Source organism: Thamnophis sirtalis, unplaced genomic scaffold, assembly GCF_051295495.1.
Source record: "Thamnophis sirtalis isolate CommonGarterSnake01/CBP01778 unplaced genomic scaffold, rThaSir2_p1.2 scaffold_7, whole genome shotgun sequence".
Taxonomy (NCBI): domain Eukaryota; kingdom Metazoa; phylum Chordata; class Lepidosauria; order Squamata; family Natricidae; genus Thamnophis; species Thamnophis sirtalis.
Window position 1 is genome coordinate 23,882,670 of NW_028261387.1, and position 22,787 is coordinate 23,905,456.

Below are 22,787 nucleotides of genomic sequence, written 5' to 3' on the forward strand. Positions count from 1 at the left end.
GTTTCAGAATCTATTTCTATCAATATATTATACAACCTTTTTATATGCATTTGACTCTGGTCCCTAATTTGTTTTACCAAATTTTCCTCATTTTGTATGATACCAATTTTCTGGTCTTTTTTCCATCTAGCCTGTAACTGTCCATACTGAAACCAGATTTGAATTACCCTTTCCTCTTTTAATACATTCAAATGCTTTAACTGTAGTACACCTCTTTTTATGTTAAGAAGCTCTTTATATGTAACTGCATCCTGTTTTTCTTCTATACTTATATTTTCTATCGTGTGTCTGGGAACTACCCACATAGGTATCTTGTCATTTAATTTATATTGATATTTTTTCCAGGCACGCAATAGAGCATTCCTTAGTATGTGGCTTTTAAAATTCCTGTCCACCTTCTTATCATATACTAAATAAGCATGCCAACCATATACCAAATCATATCCCTCAATATTCTGTCCTGTGTTAAGTTAATCCAATCACTAATTGTTGATAAAACTAATGCTTCATAATATAATTTTAAGTTGGGCATTTTCAAACCTCCTCTTTTACATATATCTTGCATTATTTTAAGTTTTATTCTCGGTCTCTTCCCTGCCCAAACAAAGTTATTAATACCTTTCTGCCATTCTTCCAAATTTGCATTTTTTGAGTATTAGTATCATTTGGAAAAGAAATAAAAACTTAGGCAAAACGTTCATTTTTACTACTGCTATCCTTCCCAGCAAAGACAATTGTAATTTTTTTCCATTTATTCATCTCTGTCTGTATTTTGTACCATAATGGTTCATAATTATACTTATATAATTTCCCATTTGAAGTTGTGATATAAACTCCTAAATATTTAACCTTTTTTACTATCTCACATCTTGTTACTCTTTCTAATTCTTCTTTTTGATTTATAGTCATATTTTTAACTATCATCTTTGTTTTCCCTAGATTTATTTTAAACCCAGATGCTTGACCATATTGGTTAATTATGTTCATTAAACAAATAACTGATTTCCCCGGTTGGGTTAAAGTTACAACCAAGTCATCTGCAAATGTTCATACTCTGTATTCATAATGCCTAATCTTAATTCCCTGTACATCATCTGAATCACGTATTCTGTTCAGCAATAATTCCAAAGTTAAAATAAACAATGGAGACAGTCTTGTTCTTTTTTTGATTTTAAAAGATTCTGTTAAACTACCATTAACTATAATTTGTGCTGTTTGTTTCTGAAATATTGCCTTAATAGATTGTATAAAATACTCTCCAAACTGCATCTTTTGTATTATTTTCATTAGAAATTGCCAATTCACTTGATCAAATGCTTTCTCTGCATCCAAGAATATAAGCACTACAGGGGCTTGGTTATTCTTCCCCAAATACTCCAGTATATTAACAATTTGTCTTACATTAGTTTCATTTGTCTCCCCTCTATAAAACCAGATTGATCATTGTGAATCATTTGTTGCATAACTGACATTAACCTATTTGCTAGTATTTTAGCAAAGATTTTATAATCTGTATTAAGTAGTGATATGGGCCTATAGTTTTTTGGCTGACTATGATCTTGATCTTCTTTCGGAATCAGGGAAATAAAGACTGTTCTCCAAGATGGTGGTGCCCTTCCTCCCAATTGTATTTTACTAAATAGTTCCTTAAGAGGTTCTACCATTTCTAGTTGTAAATTTTTATAGTAAACAGCTGTCAATCCATCTGTACCAGGGGCCTTACCAACTTTTAACTGCTTAATTACCAGGAGAATTTCCTCCGTAGTTATCAGTTGATTCAATCTTTCCCTTTGCTCATCTATAACTATGGAGATATTCTCCTTCTCCAAATATCTATCTATATCTATACCTTGTATTTTATCACCAGCATACAGTCTTGTATAAAATTCTAAAAAGGCCTTTTTAATCATATTCTGTTGATACACTTCTTTACTTTTGTACTCTTATTTTCTCTATGGTACGAGACTTTTGTTTTTTCCTTAACATATATGCTAACCATCTACCTGGTTTATTTGCATTGCAAAAAGTATTGTGTTTAGCATATAGCAAGTTAGTTGCTACCTGGTCTGACATCAATACGTTAAATTGCCCTCGCAGTAAAGTAATTGCTTCTTTTGTCTTCTTATCATCTGAGTTAGATATTAATGCCTGCTCTTTCTTTTTTATCTCCTCTTCTAGTTCCCTCCACTTTTCCCCCTGTCTACGTCTGTGTAGGTTATTCAAATTTATTAGAACATGTCTCATATATGCTTTACTTGCATCCCAAACCATTTCCATGGGTGTTCCCTTATGCATGTTAAAAACAAAATATTCTTTCAATAGTTTTTTACATTCTATCACATTTCCCTCATATCTAAATAAACTTTCATTTAACCTCCAAGACCTCCTAGACCCCTCTCCATATTCCAGTTCCATCCACACAGGATTATGATCTGTTAGAGTTCTCGGGCATGTCTTCTGGAAAGAAAATCATTTGTAATTAATATAAAGTCAATTCTAGAAAAGAATTGGTGCCTATTGGAAAAATTGTAAAGTTTTGTTCTTTAAAATTCCGTTCACGCCAAATATCTCTCAGTTCCATATCATCCATCATGTCGAAAAAAGATTTAGGCAGTCTTACTTGTGTTTGAGTATTTTGCAAAAGTCCTTTCTTGTCTTTCATACTATCCAATACTCCATTCCAGTCACCCAATAATATACACGATCTATAATCCCATTGTATTAATTTAGTATGCAGCAACTTGTAAAATTTTTCTTTTTGTTGATTGGGAGCATATACTTCCGTTGAGAGTATTTTCTTTCCTTCTATTAATAATTCAATTGCAATAGATCTTCCTTGAGGATCTGCTTCAATTAATATAACCTTTAAGTCTTTCCTTAAATATATAACTATGCCATTTTTCTTCTCAGGAGCAGATGCCACAAAGTGTATTCCCAGTCTTGCATTTATCAAATATTTCTGGTCATTTGTTCTAATATGTGTTTCTTGCAAACAAATTACATCATTTTTGAATTGTTTCAAATAGTGAAATATTTTTTCCATTTTTCGTGATGAATTTGAGCCATTAACGTTCCAGGTTAAAATTTTAATTGTCATCTTTAGCCCCCTGAAGCTTTTTAAGAGCCGCCTGGAAATCCTGCTGGAATTTCTTTTTTGGTCTGGCTCCTCCCACAGCTTCTGTATTTATATTTATAGTTTCTTGGGTTGTTGTCTGAGCTTGTTGCATCTTTAATTCTTGTTCTTTATGTTTAGTTACCGCTCGAGTTTGTCTTTGTTCCATAACTCCTTCTATTTCCTCAAATAATTCCAAGGCTTGAACAGCACCTGAAAGTTGCATTAAATCTTCTTGTGTACTCAAGCACCTCCTTGGGCTTGTACCTGGGCAGCTTCCTTTCTAGCCTCCCCTTCTTCTTTCCTTCTTCTAGCTCCTGAAGATGGTGGGTATCCAGCCTTTAGTACATTACTGTAAAAATCTCTTGCCTTCCAAACTGAATTAAGATGATATCTTTCTCCTAAATAATTCAGCTGGAACCTCCCATCTATACTGTATCTGGCGATTTCTAAGTTCATCAACTAGGAATGCATAGTCCTTTCTGGATCTCAACATTTTAGGGGGAATTTCCTTCAGTGTTGCCACCTCCTGTCCTGCCACCTGTAGCTTGTTTTTATAAGTCGCTTGTAATATTCCATTCCTTGTTTTCCTGGTGACAAAATAGATTACAACATCTTGGTAGTTGTCTCTGTCTAGCAATCCATGAGTTAACACGATAGATTTTGTCAATCTGCCAATCATATTCTGCCTTTGGTTCACCAATTAACTCAGCAAAAGCTTCTGCAAAAATCTCTTTCAATTTTTCTTCCTTATTTTCTTTCAGGCCTCTTATTCTCAAAGCAAATTCCATCACTCTGTATTGTGTCATTGTAACTTCTGCCTCTGTCTTTTCATCTTGATTTGAGCCTCATCAACTTTGTTCTCCCAAGTTCACATTAGACTGATTAATTCCTTCCACCCTATCCTCCAGCGATGTTACATAACCAAGCAAGCCCTTAAATGCATCCACAATATCCTCTCTTATTTGTTGATTGCGGGTTTGGATTAAATCCTTAATTTCAGACATTTCGTCAGACACATCTTTAAAAGCAGTTGTAATTTTTTCTTGCAGAACAGAGGCTTGTGCCTTTAAGGCGCCTTGGAGGGCTTCAAGTGTCAGTGTTTGTGTATCTGCTGGGCGTAAGAAAGACTGCAGTTTAGATGGCTGAGCTGGGGAACTTCCAGCGCTCTTAGGAGCACCTATTTTTGTTTGCTTTGAAACCATTTCCAAATATTCAAATCTCACTTTCCAGCAGCCAAATTATTGAGTCCAAAAAGTCCACTTAATCCCCAAATTTGTTAAATCTTATAGTTTGTTAGTAAGCCAATGTTGTTTTCTTTAATCGTGAGCTCTTTGTTCTTTTAAAATTGAGTCCATTGATTAGAACAAGGTTAACGACGTTATCAAGCATGTAACAAGTACTTTCCTTATAAGTTTCACCTTCACCACACCCTTTAACTTTCAGGCGCCATCTTCATTTCCCTTTTGTTCCTCTCAATCTTCACAGAAGGGAGTAATACTGCATCAGAGTTAAAATTTGTACTTGCAATTATAATCACTCCTGTCTTTGCTCTGCCTGCTTCTTATTCAGATGTAGATTAAAGCGTTGTTTGCAGGGATGGTCGTGGCATTAAACCATGGCAACATCTAATGTTTGTGTAGTATTATGTTCAGCAGACTGTGTTTTCCTATTGTTGTGACTTAGATGATGTTCAGAGCACATTTTATGACCAATTCATGCAAAACTCCACGTAATCCCAAGGGGTTCACATACTTTTTCTTGCAACTCTTGCAACTCTGTGTGTGTGTGTGTGTGTGTGTGTGTGTGTGTGTGTGTGTGTGTGAGATTGTCTTGGCAACGTTTCGGCGAGGTGTCACTCGCCATCTTCAGGCTGGTGTTTTCGGCTTAAAGTCGTTGCCAAGACAATCTCAATCTTACATGGGAAAAGACCCGAATACAACAAGACCAGCAAATATATATATATATATAAATATATATATTTACATACATTTTCTAGAGCCAGGATGGCGAACCTATGGCACGGTTGGCACATGAGGTGGTGCCCTGTCAGCTGGCCAGCGCACATGTGCGCACTGGCCAGCTGAGTTCAGCCTTTTTTAAGGCCCTCCAGAGGCTTCAGGAGCTTCCCTGAAGCCTCTGGAGCGCAAAAAAACAGCCCTATGGGCAAACCAGAAGTTCAGCAATGGACTTCCAATTTGCTCGTAGGGTCGGTTTAAGCCCCCTGGAGGCTTCAGGGACCTTCTGGAGGACTAAAACTGCCCCTATAAGCAAACCGGAAGGCATTTCCGGTTTGCTTGTAGGGTCATTTTTAGTCCTCCAGAAGCTACAGGGAAGCCTCCTGAAGGTCCCTGGGGCCTCCTGTGGGGGAGGCTGTTTTTGCCCTCCCCAAGCTCCTATAAAGCCTCTGGAGCCATGGGGAGGGCGAATAAAGCATGCAAAAAAATGGGGGGGAGCACCTCTCATGCATGCATGCACACTGGGGGTTGCGCATTGCATTATGGGTGCAGCACACCCACGCACAACCCCCTTGCACTGCCCTCCCTTATGACACACGAGCCAAAAAAGGTTCGCCATTGCTGTTCTAGAGAGACTATTACTTATTTTGTAATATCAGGGGATAAGATGCCAGAATGTTTATCAGCAAAACTATTTAGAAACAAATATAGGAAGAGATTCCTGACAACACAGATATTTTCACATCTAACCAGGGGTGAGTTGCAACCAGTTTAACAATCCGTTCACTGATCGTGCTCTTTACGCGCACACACACCTAACACACTTGCGCACAGCGTTCAAAATACAGCAATTTGAAGTTCAGCTGCTTACCTTCTAAGGCAGCCCTGGTAAGTAGAACAGAGGAGGCACGGAAATCCAACTGTGCTGCGCAAATCAGCTGAGCCAGAAAGAAGGAAATATAGGACAGGATAAGGCGGGGGTGGGTGGGCGGGGCCAACTGATCGTCGGAACTACTGGTTTGCCCAAACTGGTCTAAACTGGCAGCAGCCCACCACTGCATCTAACAGAACCGATAGCTTCTTAACTTAGGTTTAAGCTGTGTCTGGATGGCCACTTCCCAGAAAGAGGGTTAGATTTTCTCTGCAGGGGAATTGATCAGATGATGTTTCAGATACCATCCAGATCTCTTTATTGTGTACTGATTTATGGGTAAGTTTTCTTTGCATTTAGAAGTTACATTTATGCAAAAATATTGAAAATTCAAAAGGGCTCACACACTTTTATGTGTCACTAAAAGTGTGCACAATAAAGCAAAATGGATGGACTTTAGTGTAGAAACTTGCATTTAATTTAACATTTAAATCTGAAATATACAGTTTGTGCTTATTGCAAAATAGAAAAGTAACTGGAAAAGGGTGGTGCGCCCATAGAAAAAAGAAACACCTTCAAGTACTTTATAAATAGCTGGTCTGAACCACAAAGCCCTTCCACGCCCGTTCCCAGCATTCTAGATGAGTGTCTCTTCATGTAATTCCAATACAATTATAACTCTGAAATGGTAACAGATGTGTAGAAAAGAAGAACTTCAGAGAAGTTCTTACTCAAATGTAGACTGGAAATAAACATTGTGAATGATATGACACCATTATTTTATGCTGTTTTTAGTGCATAAAAGTACCTAAGTGGAGCTGAGATTCTCAAGCAGAGAGAAATACAGAGATAACCTTGAAGAAGAAATTAAACCACCATAAAGCTTAGCCCTTGAAGACAGGAGGGAGTGAAAGTGAAAGTTGCTCTTACATCAGACACCCTTTGAGGGGAAGCCGAGGTGGCGCAGTGGTTAAATGCAGCACTGCAGGCTACTTCAGCTGACTGCAGTTCGGCTGTTCAAATCTCACCGGCTCAGGGTTGACTCAGCCTTCCATCCTTCCAAGGTGGGTAAAATGAGGACCCGGATTGTTGTTGGGGGCAATATGCTGACTCTGTAAACTTCTTAGAGAGGGCTGAAAGTCCTATGAAGCGGTATATAAGTCTAACTGCTATTGCTATTGCTAAGACAAAAAATCATCAGGCTTTAAAAATGTATTACTACACCCTTCAACAATAGGGTTCCAGTAGTTTTTGTGATGTCCAATCCCTGACCAAGCCTACCTTGAAGGGCACACATCAGTTTTCTCTATCCTTTATTTAGACAGGAATTAACCCACGCCTTTGATCATGGAGAGGGCATCAGATTCTTGAGCACCCCATCCTCTACAGAACAGTTTGCTCAAGCACTGTTGCTGTCAGTTTGGACATCTTCCATGGCAATAAAAAATATGTAACATTTGCTGCATTGACAATAATTGCCCAGCAAACCATTAGGCAACTAATTCCTTTTTTGGAAAGAACCACCTTGTAGCCTTACCACCTGTTTGCTGTGAACAGTTAGTACAACGTTTTGCCAATAAAGCCACTTGACATGAATTTTGATTCTACTTAGCAATAGCACTTAGACTTATATATCACTTCATAGTGCTTTACAGCCCTCTCTAAATGGTTTACAGAGTCAGCATATTTGGGCCCTCATTTTACCAACCTCGGAGTGTTGGAAGTTTGAGTTAACCTTAAGTCGGTGGATTCCTATGTGTGTCTTTAGACACTGGACACTGTCTAGGGTTTTGTTATTTTAACTATAATCTCTCAGGATGTACACATTGCAGAAGTCTAAGAGGGTAGTGATGGGGGTATTGTAGCAAGGTACCAGTAATCACATCCCAGTTAAGACTGCAAATGGCACCTTGCTGTCCTCCTCTGACTCCTCTGCAATCCTTTTCTTTTGGGAGGAATGAAACTCCATTCAAAGGAATTACTGGGACCATAGGAAAACCCTGATGTACAAATCAATGTTCTGCCTTGCTGGGATTCAGTTGAGGGCTATTCTGTCCCACCCAGATCCTTATAGCTTCCAGGCACTGGGACAAAACGTTTGACAGTATCTCCAGCACCATCCAAACTCATGATGTAAAACTCTTAACCAAATCCCATGCCCCAATTACCACCTGCTTAGCCTACTGCAGTCTATATATATATAAAAACGGCTGTGTGTCTGTATGTTCCAGCATAATTCTGGAACGCTTCGAGCAATTTCAACCAAACTTGTCTCTCTGGAGGCAAATACGGTGGGGGCAAGACACCCTAACACTCCTTGGGGTGTGTGTTCTGTTAAGATGCAGCCTGTTGTGTCTTTAAATGGTTTCTATTGTACAGCTCATTGGAGTTGCTATGGTAAAGGGCTCACAGTACTCCACAAGGGGGCTCCCTCTGGTAAGGGGGAAAATCCAACATTAGAAATTATGTTTGGTCCGGACATTTCTCCCCTATAAATAAATACCCCAGCAATGCCGGGTTATCGGCTAATGTGCTATACACAAAGAGATGTGTTTAAAAACCACCTGGAAGGGTAGATTGCAGTGATCTCAGCAGCAGTTCTCAAGTGGGATTGTATTATATCTGCATTGCAGGCCCTACACTGGCTGTCTAATACATTTGTGCTGTTTAAACACTGGATAAACACATGTCTTATAATCCGACAAAAATTTAAAAATAAATAAGTAATAAAATAAAAATAATGAAAAACAAATACAAATTTAAAAAATAATTAAAATGATAAATAAATTAATTAGAAAAACAACAAAGAAACAAAAACTCAAAGGCAGACTCAATGGGTCTTTTTCTGTCATCAGTTGTCTATTTTTCTGTCGTTAACCTGTAAAAAAGCTCTTTATAATTTTACTCCAAGTCACTTTCAGGACCGCATCTCTCCACTAGAGTCAGCCCTATAGATTCAGTCGTACTAAGTAAAAGAAACAGCTAGTAATTCTTGAATTTCAGAAGATCGGGCAGGTTGAAGCCTGGAAACCAGATCTTTAGAATCCTCCTCCTGTTGGAAGTTCAATAGACTCTGACATAATACACATTCTGGAAAAAGTTAAAAATAGGAATCTTCCAATGGGCATTTGAAGTGTGGTGTCATCTAATTGTAGTAATGGTTCTTTTATTTATGGTGATTTTTCTATTATAAATTTTGTGTGAAACGTTTATGCCAAGCTTCTGAGAGTCTGATTAGACTGCAGCAGGATATAAACTTGATAAATAATTTTATGAAGATCATTATTGATGGTATGGAGTAATGTTGGTCTTGCTTGAAAATGTATTTTGTTGGTTCCACCACAAAACCGCGGTCGACTAAAGCGCGCTCGACGAAACCGCGTACCTGACGTCATCACAGCGTGACGAAAAAAGCACGCTGTGAGCGGTAAAGCTAAAATTAACACGTAAACCTAAACCTAACCCCCCCAAACCTAACCCTAAACCTAACCCTAAACCTAATCCTTAACCTAACGCTAACCTTTAACCTAACCCTAAACCTAACCTTAACCTAACCCTAACCCTAAACCTTTATGTGAATCGGCTTGCTTTAAAAGCGCTTTTTAAAGCGCCCTTTTTTCTCCGCGGTCGTTGTCACGCTGCTGATGACGTCAACGACGTGCTTTAATCGGGAGCACTTTAGTGGACCGCGGTTTTGTCATGCCACGATTTTGTTAACCTAAATCCAAGCAGTACTGATTTTATATATAGATTGTCAGTGACACACTGTAATTTTAAGCAAAGCACAGGTGTTCATAAAGAAGTGCCACCCATGAAAAAGAAAAGCTGGAAAGTAAGTGAAGGTAGTCTGGTGGGATTTTTAGCTACACCAAGGAAGATGTAAACTATAATACAATGCACAAAAGGAATTGTCACACTACTCTTTGTCATGGCACGAGGAGCAAGGAACATCTGTTATCCAGTCAATCAGTATTTGGGGCAGCCAAAAGCAATTGCTCTGTTTTTGCCATAAAAATATTGTTTGACACATTTAACATGTTGTATCCTGTTGTTTTTGCAGGAGAAAATGCAAAAGTTAGTCTTGATGTGCACTTAGGATATCGTGATGATACAGTTGGTGAGTGGACAGAAATGGCACATGGGGTAGAGACTCGAAAGCTCAACTGTACATTTGGTGCTCCAAAAGTAAGTTCTTTGTGATTCTGTTCTGTTTTAATACACTTGTCCTAGTAAAATGCAAAATCTTTTGTTTGCTTTCAAATGCACTGAATTAATTCTGCCATGGATTACAGCATAGTTGGAGGCTACCCTAAGATTTCCAACTTTAATTAAAGTATCTTGAGAAGTTTAAGAACTTTAAATTATAAATATAAGTTTATACAGAAATATAAATAAATTGTAAGGAGGCTTGTTTCTGAAACTTTGTACTGTACTATTAACTTACTAGGACTAGTAAGTCTATATTAGCAATGGTTTTATTGATAACCCAGCACTGGAAAACTAATAAAACTTCTACTCCACCAGTGTTTTTCACAATCTCAACCAAGAATCAGATGTTCATACATTCCCCCACCCCTCTCCCTCGCCTACAAAAGTATTTCAGTATGTGGGCTATAGTATAGCATAGCTAGTGGAAAGCATTAACATTATGAATTATTTCACACTTCCAGGTTTGGCTGAACAAATGTTATAGTTTGGCTTTAATAAGATGTAAGATTCAGTGTCCTTTTTTATTTATTTATTTATTTATTTATTTATTTATTTATTTATTTATTTATGCTATTTTTAATTATACTTAGTTTGAACTTAATAATAGTCTTTAATTGACAACCAGTTTTGCTGGGAGAACTTATAACTGTAAAGTTGGGGTTAGAGTTAGAGGATAAAATGTTTGCTATTTCAGAAAATGTACGCATTTTTAAGTGAACTTGTTTCAGAAAGCTGAAAGTTCACATAAAGGAAAACTACACAATGGTTTATTTGTCCTTAGCTTGGCGTGAAGTACCAACCTATCCCAGGAAAGCAGTTATACTTTCCAAAATACAATGTATATGTTCATACATTATAAAGGAACAACAGTTTTATGAGTGGATATGTTCAATATTTATAGCACTGTTTTCTTGGCTGTTTTTTCAATAGACTATAGAGCACGAAGGGAAGTTTTACGATTGTGACTTTCTCCCATTCATGGAGATTGGAACCGTAGCTCACAAATACTATCTTCTCAACATTCGTCTTCCAGTGAATGAAAAGGCAGGTATTAATGTAGGAATTGGTGAAATAAAGGATATCCGTTTAGTGGTAAGTATCTGTTAATAGTTTTTTATACTAATTTCCTTTTCCATATAAGCATACACATAAGCTGCTAGCCTAACAGAATCCAAACAGCTGTATTTATTTCACATACTTGAGATATTCTGAAATTCTGAATATGGAATTAATTGCGCTTACTCTTTTATTCTATTTATTCTTTGTGGTTAGATTCCACCAGGAGAAAACCAGATTTAAAATGTGGACAATAGAATTTGTTTCAATAAGTTTGCCTGGAAAATGAGCATATGATGCTCCTTATCATTCCAAAGAAGCATTTGGAAACCCAATTTCCACAGTGTTTTAAAATCTTCTTAAATAATTTGACTAGTAGGTTTGGTAGCTAGGGAAGTAGAATCAGAACAGAATTGGCATGTAATTATTTGGGATGTTTTATATTGATTACAGGATCTTATGCAGCTGAGACACTGTGCTAACTATAAAGCAAACAAAAATAAAGGTTGTCTCCGACCTCCTATAATTACTTTTTAAAACACAGAATTAAGTGCATGTCCTTCGGGATGGGGGAAAAGAAGAACATATGATAATTCAGTGGTTGGAAATGTGGAATGCTGTCCCTATACATAGTTTCCAGGTTCCCTGCAGATTTTCCCCCTTTGATGCCTCTTCTGCCATTATGCTTCTTTGCACCCATGAAATTAACTAATTTTTCACTTGCTCTGCTGGTAATAGCTTCCTCGATGCCTCCAGGAGCAAGCAGCCATTTTGCTAGATTATCAGCACCTGTCTGTCACCTGACTTTGAATTACTTTTTGCAGACAGAGCAAGAGCAATTCTGCTTTCTTTTCTTCATCTTCCAAGAAGCTAAACTAAGAGAATATGGGATATGATAAAAGAGGCATACTTAGATTGCGTTTTTATTTATTTCTACCGTGTTTCCCCGAAAATACAACCTGTCCTGAAACTAAAGCCTTGCCACATTTTTTGTGTGGGCAAAAATATAAGCTCACCCCCGAAAATAAATCCTCTGGACAACCCCCCACCCGCCTCCGGTTAGGTAGAGCACCACTCACCAACATAGCAGTATCCTGAAGGTACCAAGCCACAGGAGAAAGCTGGGGGGGAATGCGCTCACATTGCTTGCCGCCTTCGGGATACGCTAGGTTGGGGAGTGGTGTTCTGCCTGGCCGGAGGCGGGAGTTGCCCAGCTCTCCCTGCAGCAGCAGCCGCTGCGCTCCAAGCATAACGTCTTCTCCAGTTCCAAACTCCCAAACTCAGCTGCAGAGTCTTCCAGCAGCGGCCGCTCTAGGAGGGCGATCTATGGTTGTGGGCTGGCTGCTGGAAAACTCTGTAAGAGAGTCTTCCGTACCAAGAGTCTTCCAGCAGCCAGCCCACAACCATAGAGTGCACTCCTAGAGCGGCCGCTGCTGGAAGACTCAGCAGCCGAGTTTGGGAGTTTGGAACCAGAGAAGACTTTATGCTCGGAGCGCGGCAGTGGTGGCAGCTGCTCCAGGGAGAGCTGGGCCCAGACATGTAGAGGTTAGGAGGCATGCCTGCTGGGGGCGGAACAGGCGCTCATGCAACACCCTTCTCCAGCCAGGCAGAGCTCCATGCACTGACCTAGGGGTATCCCGAATGTACCAAGCCGCAGGAGCTGGGGAGTGGGCAGAGCGCTACGTGACTTGGCACCTTAGGGATACTCCCTAGGTCAGTGAATGACACTATGCCCGGCTGGAGAGAGGGTTTGCTTGGCGTCTGCTCGTGAGCTTGGTCACCTCATGGCTGCTTTGCCCCTGAGGCTGTGCCTGGCTCTTCAGGAGCCAGTTCACAAGGGAGCAGTCGCCCGGCAACCCCAAAACAATAAGCCGTCCCCTATATGTAGCCCAAGGCCATATTTTGTAAGTAAAAAGAAAATAAGACCCTGTCATATTTTCGGTAAACACAGTATACACAAAATTACAAAAAGCAACTAGCTCATTTAAATCCAGATAGCAATTTATGTGGCTTTTTCTTTGAGGACAATTCAGAAGCTAGTGGAGAATACTAGTACTCTTCTGAAACCAAATAACATCAGACCTAAAAGAATTGCACTGAAATTTATTTGTTATTAATCAAATTTCAAACTTAGCACTTAAGGCCCTAATACTAAGACCCTCTAAGGGTGCCCTTAATATCCCACCTCTGGCAAAAGCTTTCTTGATTTCAGCACCCTACTTTTAGAATATCTTTTGCCTTGAGGTCCATTTGACATTCCAACATTACCAGCTTTTGGCACCAGATAAATGTTTGATTTTTTTTAACTCTTCTGTTCACAATATTCCCATGTCTTTTGTTCCCCAAGTACAATTCATCTCCTGCTACTGTGATTGTATAGTAAATATCTTAATATAAACAGTGGGTTTATATTATTTGTCTTTGTTATTTTAACCTGTTTTTTATAAGATCTTCTGGATAAGTGGGAAGGCTATGGTAGTTTAAACAAATTATGGATTGGTATTAGCAATGTGAAGAAAATCAGTACTGAAACTTAAGTTCACTTTCAGGGTATCCATCAAAATGGAGGCTTCACAAAAGTCTGGTTTGCCATGAAAACATTCCTGACACCCAGCATTTTCATCATCATGGTTTGGTATTGGAGACGGATCATGCAGATGACACGGTCTCCTGTGCTCCTAGAAAAGTAAGCAATGATCATGAAAGTCCTGTCTGTTTTTTGGAAGGGGAGACCAAATTTTGTGTAGTTGTTGGAATGGCAGTCATCGTTCCCCCTCGAGGAGCTCATGCTACCAGTTTATTCTACAGCTCTGTTAAATCAAGATTGGCTAATCTACAGTGTAACATATAATAAAATAGGTAGGGATAGTGTGGTGTCCTCTAGATGTCTTGGACTGTAAACTGTCTTAAGTTCTAATGGTAAAGAATTCTGGTGCTAATAATCTTAAGACATCGGGAAGACCCCTGTACCAAAGCATATTCTCCCTCGATTCACTTTGGCGGTACACAATTTTATCTGCATCTTGTAGAACAGCTAAAACAGCTTTCTCCCAACCTAATGATGATCCTTGTTTTCCTAACATACTGTATTTGAAAAATAACAAGAAATTTGTCTTATAGCATTCAAAATGTTATCACATTATATATTCATCTACTTGCCGTAACTATGGTTAATAACAAATTTACCAGCTGTGGACAGATGCACTGAGGCACTAATTTCTTTTTCAGGTAGACTTTACTAACTGAAGTTAAGGTGAACTTTGCATGTGAATTCAGAGAAATGTTTTAAAACAGGGCTGTCAAACTCGTGGCCTGCAAGCCAGATGTTTCATGTGCTGGCCACGCCCAGTTTAGTGAATGGGGGAAAGTCCTGATACATCACATGACGTCGCTGTGATGACACGAATTTGACACCCGTGTTTTAAAAACTGAGTCAACTTCATGCCATTGCTAGAATTGTCCTAGATACAGTAGGTAAACAGACAGACAAACATATAGAGTCAGGAAGAATATTGGATGTGTCTGTCCCATCCCTGGTACCTCTATATTTTGTGGTGGTGTGCAGCTTCCATCAGTGCAAGGTCTGTATTGGCCTTTGTAACATGTCAAGTAGGTGGAGCCAGGGATCATTTTAGGATGCGTTTTACCTGAATATTACATAAAGCTTATTGGAACAACTGATGAAAGTGGAAGAGTTTTTGAAAATGTTACTATTTGTTTCAGGATAATCTTTACCCTTGGAATCTCTATGACTTTCATAAACCTTCCAGTAGAGTGGTTTTCTATTGGTTTTGACTGGACTTGGATGCTGCTTTTTGGAGATATTCGTCAAGGGATCTTCTATGCTATGCTTTTGTCTTTTTGGATCATCTTCTGTGGAGAGCATATGATGGTAGGTGCTCTCACATGAGCATGTGAATATACTATTCTAGGATTTCCCCCCCCTCCCATTCTCCATTGTTATATATTTTAGAGTTTGTTTTCATTCTGCAAAGCAATTCCCCACTCTCTAGCACTCCCATTATTCTCAGAAAATAAGCCATAAATTGGAGCTGGGTGGGGATTATGAGAACCGTAGTCTATTACAGCTGGAAGTTATGAACATAGGAAGGGCTTTATTACCAAAATGAACATCAAATTAATAATTTCTTAGTGGAATAAGATTTTATATAAAAGAAAGTGCTGGAAAATGAGACTCAATATCCTATCATTTTTATACTGTTTGGATCAACCTTAGCTGTAATTTGCTAAAGCTGACAGAAAAGCTACATCCTTGCATTTTCTTCTAGGAATCAACATGTACAGGGTTGTTGGGGATGGGGAGTCATTCCATAGTCTTATTTAGCTTTACTAAAGCATGAGAGTTTACATTTTATGGTAAGACATGTCCATGTCTTGACCCTTGTTCTAATATAAAGTATTATTTCAGAATACAAATCCTTTGCTACAGTTCCCGTTCTAATTATACCTGCGAAATCAATATGTGTTACTTTTTTTCTCCTCTAATAATGATTTTATTATCTTCTTATTTAATCTGTTTTAGGATCAGAGTGAACGAAATCGTTTTGCAGCCTACTGGAAACAAGTGGGACCAATAGCTGTAGGTGCTTTCTGTTTGTTTGCCTTTGACATGTGCGAGAGGTAATTAGAATGCCTTCTTTTTCATCGCTTTTGTAACTTAGCTTTACTGTGGATATTGAATTTTTTTAAATTTTTTTACAGATAGTCCTCAAGATACCACTGTAATGGAGCTTGCCCATTACAGTCATAAAATATACATTTTGTTTCTTTCGTATAAAGAAAATTTTTGTAAAGAATAAAATACATACTTGTTGGATAGTACTAAAGTGAGTAGTACCCAGCCTAAAAATCTTTTTCTTCCCATAAGTAAATGTAAATATCATACTAACCTCCTCTTCTGTTGTAACACCAATAAGCTTTGAATAAGAGCAGAGAGGCACAGGATTGCATCCTGTCTCATCACACATTTTGCTACTGCAAGTTAGAGAAGAGAGGAAAAGGGTAGAGACTTACAATTATTATATTTTTCTGGTTCATTGTTTCTGGTATTATATAGTTCCTCTCCAGGTTGTTTCAAACAAATAAACAAAAAAAAGCAATTTGAATCAAGCTAATAATAAAACTCTTCTTTTATATTTATCTGCAATGTGAATAGCATGGAAATAGACAGTTGAGCATTTCTGGTTCTGTGTAGTGAAATATACTTTTTAAAGCAATTAAAAGAACATCACTCCTCCCTTTCATAAAACTCACAAGGGCTCTTTAGACATTGTTCCTCTAGTCTTCCCAAATAGTTATTTTTACACAGGCAGTTTGTATAATTTGATCTACTGATTTTCTTTTCCAGAGGAGTACAATTAAAAAATCCATTCTATAGTATCTGGGCTACAGATGTTGGCACAGAGTTGGCTGTATCCTTTGCATTTTATTTTATTCAGAACCATTTGTTATCTTCTGTGTTCTGCCCCAAAGCGTCTGAAATTTGGGAAGGTGATGCTAATAAACTGATAGGGTTTTTTTTCCATTTAAACTTCATGGAGAGTTTAAGCATCTTTTTAAATGTTTCATGAATTTAAGGTCATGCATACACATGAGGATGTTCTTCAAAGTTTACTTTCTGTGGATGTCATTAGAGCAAGTATGTGTAACATTTATTCAAGGCTGCATTACTTCTCCTCCCTTACCATCATGGCATAGGAATTACCTTGGGTTTATATTTGCCCATAGTCAAGTATACTTTTTGTTCATGAACTCCAAAGCCTTTTCAGATTCAGACATTAGGAAATGGAAGCTGAGATCACCCAACACCAAATGATGAAGGGTAGACTTCATAATCCAACAGAACACAAACATTTAAAGACCAATATCTCCCAGGTAGATGTCATGGCAATTCTACAGATCAGTGTTTCCACCTGCTGGTTGACATCAAGGTTGCTATAAGTCATGAAATTCAAAAGGATGGAATTTTATGAGGGTGACATCACCGCCCTTGTGCAACCAGGTTTTAGTAATGTAAGTTATCAGATCTGCTTCTTCAACCCCATTCAAGTTATCCATGAACAAGATCTTATCATAGATGAACCTGGAATTTTCTGTATCAAGCTGAGGCCACCAGAGATCCTACTTGGGAATGAGGCCACAGGGCAGAAACAGAAACTGGTACCAAATTACCCGTTCCCCTTCCAATGGAATGGCTTATTGCACCCTTCCTCATTTCCCCTGACCTTTAGTATTTGATAAGTTCACTTTCCCCATCAATATCAATATTACACCATGGAATATCGGGCTTAACCACAACCTCCTTTTATCCCCTTAAATGTGTTCCTCTCCTTGCTCAGAAGGTCAGCAGTCTGATAAACACACCCATCTAATTATCTATTTCCTAAATTCATACAATGGCAGGAGCCATCCCTGAATAATATCTCACTATAGATAGTCCTTGCTTAATAACTGCCATGTATAGCAACTGTTTGAAGTTATGCTATGATGGTGCTGAAAAAATAATTTTTTGACCAGTCCTCATACTTACTGCCTCAACATCACTGTGGTCCCATGATTGACATCCAAGCACTTTGCAGCCAGCAGGCATTATAATTTATCACTGTCCTCATGGTAACATAATCACATTTGCATGCTTTACAGCTGATCAAGTCAACAGAGAAGCCAGCAGTAAAATCACAAGTTGTGGTGTGATGTCTTGCTTAATGTCCTGCTTGACAACCACAGGAACTACCTGCAGTCTTAGAACAATATTTTCTCCGGCCAGTGTGGCTTATTCTTTCACTTAAACCAGGGCCATCCTCAAGCTCCCCATCTCTTATTCTGAATGGGATCCAAAGCCAGGTACATACTAGTACATGCAACCACAGATTTTATTCTCAAAGTGATATAACTGTTCTGGTTAGGACACTGGCACCCCAGAAGGTCCTTCTATATGACCTACCCTCTCACATATCAGGACTTAGCTGCCCATTCTTCCTTTCAATACCAGTGCCTCCCCAAATCTCACCACTCTTCTGTCAGCAGCTGGCCAGTTTCGTTCCTTCAATTCTCCATTGCCAATCTTAGTGAAGGAGAGCCCGAGATCTCCATTCAGCATCTCCTCCTCTTCTGAGTTTCTTTGCCATTAATGCTCAATGTGAAACATGAAATAATGCTAAGTTACAAAATCACGGCAGTTCAAACCTCTAACAAGTGTTTTCTGAGGTTTCAGGGTAGTTAGTTGCTTTTTTACCCAGGATATTTGTATGGAACACAAATGTTAGGACTCCTTGTTCTAGCCTATGTAGTTATTTATTTACATTTATTGGTTGCCCAACTCCAGGGAACCATGAGGGGTGTAGAAAACTAGGGGGGGGACAGAAAAACAGCTGAAAACATAGCTTCAGACAGATAGACCAGACTAAAATGACTCAATAAACAAGAAATTACACAACACAAAATAATGACCTTAAACAAATAACAAGCATCAATCCCAGGCCTGGGATCAATGGAAGGTTTCCAAAGTTTCTATCTTTATCTGGGGGAGGGACAACAGAGAAGAGACACTATCTAGGACAGGGATGGTCCTTTTCAGCACCGAATGGTGAAACTGGAGCATGCATGTGCTGAAACTCGGAAGAGAGCAGCTGGCAATGGTGCGCGTGCCCGCAAAGAAGCTTCTGCATGCCTCGTCTGGCATGGGTGCCAAGATTCGCCATCATGGACCTAGGACTTAAAAGATATTGCTTAATGGAGGGGGCCTGGAGCTCACCCACTCAGCTAGAATATACTGGGTGGGCAGAAATGATTGGAGACATTAATAACACAATGAGCTTTCTAAACAGCAGCATATTTGTTATGGGCTAACTTCCAAGTTTATTTTAGCAAGCATCAAGGGTGACAAATGCAACATTTCTTACCGTGCGTGTATTTAAGAGCAGAATAGGATTTTGCAAACAAGATGCCAAACGAACTACCTCCTGCTATTTCTGCCTTTACTGGTTCCCTTAACTTTACCACTTAAGATGGCATTTATTATTGTTGCCGGAATTTGCCTCTGCCTCTACTTCTTGTTCCTGTGTTTTATGGTATTTCAAGTGTTCAGAAATATCAGTGGCAAACAATCCAGCCTGCCATCAATGAGTAAAGCCCGCAGGCTTCATTATGAGGTAAGGAATCTGTAAGATGTTGGGGGAATTGTGTTTAAAAACAAAGTCAGTTTCTGCTGGGATTACAGAAAGACGATTATGTGGAACCTAATCCAGTTCAAGGGACAAATTATTCCTACTAACAAAATCTCGTAGGCTGGATTTACATTAGGAACCCTACAACATTGATTATATTAACGAAGGCTTTGTTAAACTGTAATTTTGCCCCTTGAGCTATGCTCCTTCCTAAAAGGTAAAGATAAAGGTTCCCCTCAAACATATGTGCTAGTTGTTCCTGACTCCAGGGGGTGGTCTTTATACCTGTTTCAAAGCCAAAGAGCCAGCAATGTCCAAAGATGTCTCCGTGGTCATGTGGCCGGCATGACTAAATGCTGAAGGCGCACAGAACGCTGTTACCTTCCCACCAAAGGTGGTTCCTATTTTTCTACTTACATTTTTACATGCTTTCAAACTGCTAGGTTGGCAGAAGCTGGGACAAGTAATGGGAGTTTACTCCGTTACGCAGTGCTAGGGATTTGAACTGGCGAACTGCCGACCTTTCTGATCGACAAGCTCAGTGTCTTAGCCACTGAGCCACCACTTCCCTATACCACCCCCCCAGGACTGTGTAAAAAGAAGCAGTCCTTTTTCTGTATGCAAGGGTAGAGAGAGTTGCTTTTCTCAAGGACCAGAACAGGTAGCAAACAGAGTCCCTTCTTATTGTCTGGCTCCTCCATACGAAATGGGTAACTAAACTAGTCCAAACACTATGAAATGTTTTTGTTTTGTTTTTTGCCACTACAGCTGCTAAAGATATTTAGGAATAATGGAGACTCTAGTAAGATGCGGTGTATCAAAGCCTTTCCATTTTGCTAATGCTTCTTGCCAAAGTGCCATACAGAGATAAGATAGGATTTGGATAAAGACTCCTGAAACCTTTCTTATTGTTACTTAGTGGTAAAGATAAAAGTTTCCCCTGTCCGAATGTAGGGGGGAAGTGCTCAGCTCTGTTTCTTAGTTGAGGAAGCCAGTATTGCTGAAGACATTTCCATGGTCATGTGGCCAGTATGACTATACTCCGGGATGCACAAAATGCTGTTACCTTCCCACTGAAATGGTACCTATTTATCTACTCACATTTGCATGCTTTCAAACTGCTAAGGGGGCAGAAGCTGGGACAAGTAACAGGCACTCATCCCAATGCACAGCGTTTAGGGTTTGAACTGGGCTGTCAACTATGCAGCCAACAAGCCTGCATACCCTTAACTATGTCTTAACTTAGTCTTAGCCACTGAGTCATCGTGCCCCATAGTTGTAAGATACATCTGCTTATATATTGTTTCCGATTCTGTCCATTGTAGTTCAGGTTGAACTCTAAGTGGATTGAACTTGTTTCCTAGATGGAATGCTTCAGCCTTGTATTCAATAAGCAACTGGAAAGCCCTTATACATGGACCAGACTGCAAATTAAGCAGCTTTTCAGAAGCTTTTAAAAGGTATCTTTTTAAAGCTCCTGCATAGAGGGTACATGTATCCTTGGGTATTAGCAATAGCAATAGCAGTTAGACTTATATACTGCTTCATAGGGCTTTCAGCCCTCTCTAAGCGGTTTACAGAGTCAGCATATTGCCCCCAACAACAATCCGGGTCCTCATTTTACCCACCTCGGAAGGATGGAAGGCTGAGTCAACCCTGAGCCGGTGAGATTTGAACAGCAGAACTGCAGTCAGCTGAAGTAGCCTGCAGTGCTGCATTTAACCACTGTGCCACCTCGGCTCCAACTCCGTAAATGTAGCAAGTGTTTTGTTGTGAAAAAGACTGAGCTGGATGGATCTATCTTCTCAGGTCACGCAGCAGAGCGGGGAATAGATTATCTTCCTGTTGCCCTCTATGCAAAAGGAAAAAAACCCTGCTATTAGAAAGGATACATTTAACTGGATAGTTTCCCAGATGACAAGAGTCCATTTCTTTTCCCTTTCAAACCCCACGATTCTCTAAGCACAAGCTAGCTTTGATAAAAGAGTAATAGAAAGTTACAGGTTGGTTTGTCTATTGCTTGCTTACTCTTCACTTCACCTACATTCAAGAGCACAAGACACTGTAGGTGGAGCTGTCTCACCTCCCTATTCTTAGTCCATCACCTTCATCATTACACTACATTTGCTGTTGACGGCTGTCAACAACCATTACTGACAATTGCTGTCAGTAACAGTCACCTAGTATTTGTTGTCCTCGTGCCTTTTATTTCAAGGCCCGCACTTGCATGTGTGCAACTGCATAGCACAACCAACCAGGGGATGGGATTTTCCCTCTCCCCTTACTCTGTCAGTTTCAACTCCTTTCACCACGTGATGGAGTCAGCTCCTGTCACTTGCCTTAGCTCCTGCCAACCTAGCCGTTTGAAAGCATGTAAATTGATAAATAGGCACCATTTTTATGGGGCAATAACAGCATCCAGTGTTTTATCATACACTTTGCACTGCCACATGATGTTGGTGCAGGCCATATAAGTGCAGAAATGTCTCCAGACAGCACTGGCTTAATGGCTTAAAGAACTAGAGATGAGAACCAGCCCTAAACCCTCCGGGACGTCTCCCCCTTCTATATAGGATTTCTTCTCCAGAATCTTCGATTTGGAATATTTCAATATTTTTTGTTGTTGTTTTTTTTTTTCTCTCCCCGATTAAATTTGCTTCTCTTTCTCACAGGGACTGATTTTTCGGTTCAAGTTCTTGATGCTGATCACATTAGCGTGTGCTGCCATGACAGTCATATTTTTCATTTTCAGTCAGGTGAGAAATCTAAAATGACTACGGAAAATTATTGCTCTCTAGTAGCAATGTGTTCTGCTACTTTGTTTTTTATATCCTGAAGCAACGTATCAACAAGGGATCTTTTCATCTCTTTATTTCATAACTGAGGGAAAAGAGGAAGCCTCATAGATTTCTTTCCCTGGTTTAACATTAAGCCCAGCTGTTTTTCTTGTTGTTGGCTCACTGCAGATAGGGAGAACATTGCGTTAAAGCCATGCAGTGGAGTGAAGGCCAGAAATAGATGTTTTGGAGGAGATGAAAGTCTCTCTACCAGAGATGAAAATCATTGACTTTTATTTGCTAAGTCTACACTTACGTCTTCACTGCTGGATTATATATCAACTTCTTATCCTGTTTAGGTGTCTGAAGGTCACTGGAAATGGGGCGACCTTACATTTCATTGGAACAGTGCCTTCTTCACAGGGATTTATGGAATGTGGAACCTATATGTCTTTGCCCTGATGTTCCTCTATGCACCTTCCCATAAAAATTACGGTGAAGATCAGTCAAATGGTGAGATGCACTTTCCTGTAGTTGTGATTCGGTTGTACTGCAGTGCAACTAATCAGCCAATTAGGACTTCGGCATGTTTAGAAGATCCCTAGCATTATATGCATA

The 22,787-nt window shown here is 39.3% G+C and overlaps 1 protein-coding gene and 1 pseudogene across 2 annotated transcripts in view; one reads left to right on the forward strand and one right to left on the reverse strand.

The window, feature by feature from the left end:
• WLS (Wnt ligand secretion mediator) overlaps positions 1-22,787 on the forward strand; it is a 42,966-nt gene that overhangs the window by 18,391 nt on the left and 1,788 nt on the right. For both annotated transcript variants that reach the window (XM_087719489.1, XM_087719490.1), the window contains exons 3-11: positions 10,002-10,126; positions 11,081-11,242; positions 13,756-13,892; positions 14,930-15,098; positions 15,750-15,847; positions 16,575-16,638; positions 19,234-19,377; positions 22,065-22,148; positions 22,529-22,682. In XM_087719489.1, the coding sequence (XP_087575615.1) occupies positions 10,002-10,126; positions 11,081-11,242; positions 13,756-13,892; positions 14,930-15,098; positions 15,750-15,847; positions 16,575-16,638; positions 19,234-19,377; positions 22,065-22,148; positions 22,529-22,682 (1,137 nt within the window). The remainder of the gene's footprint in view (positions 1-10,001; positions 10,127-11,080; positions 11,243-13,755; positions 13,893-14,929; positions 15,099-15,749; positions 15,848-16,574; positions 16,639-19,233; positions 19,378-22,064; positions 22,149-22,528; positions 22,683-22,787) is intronic.
• On the reverse strand, positions 3,356-4,443 carry LOC148044567 (uncharacterized; annotated as a pseudogene).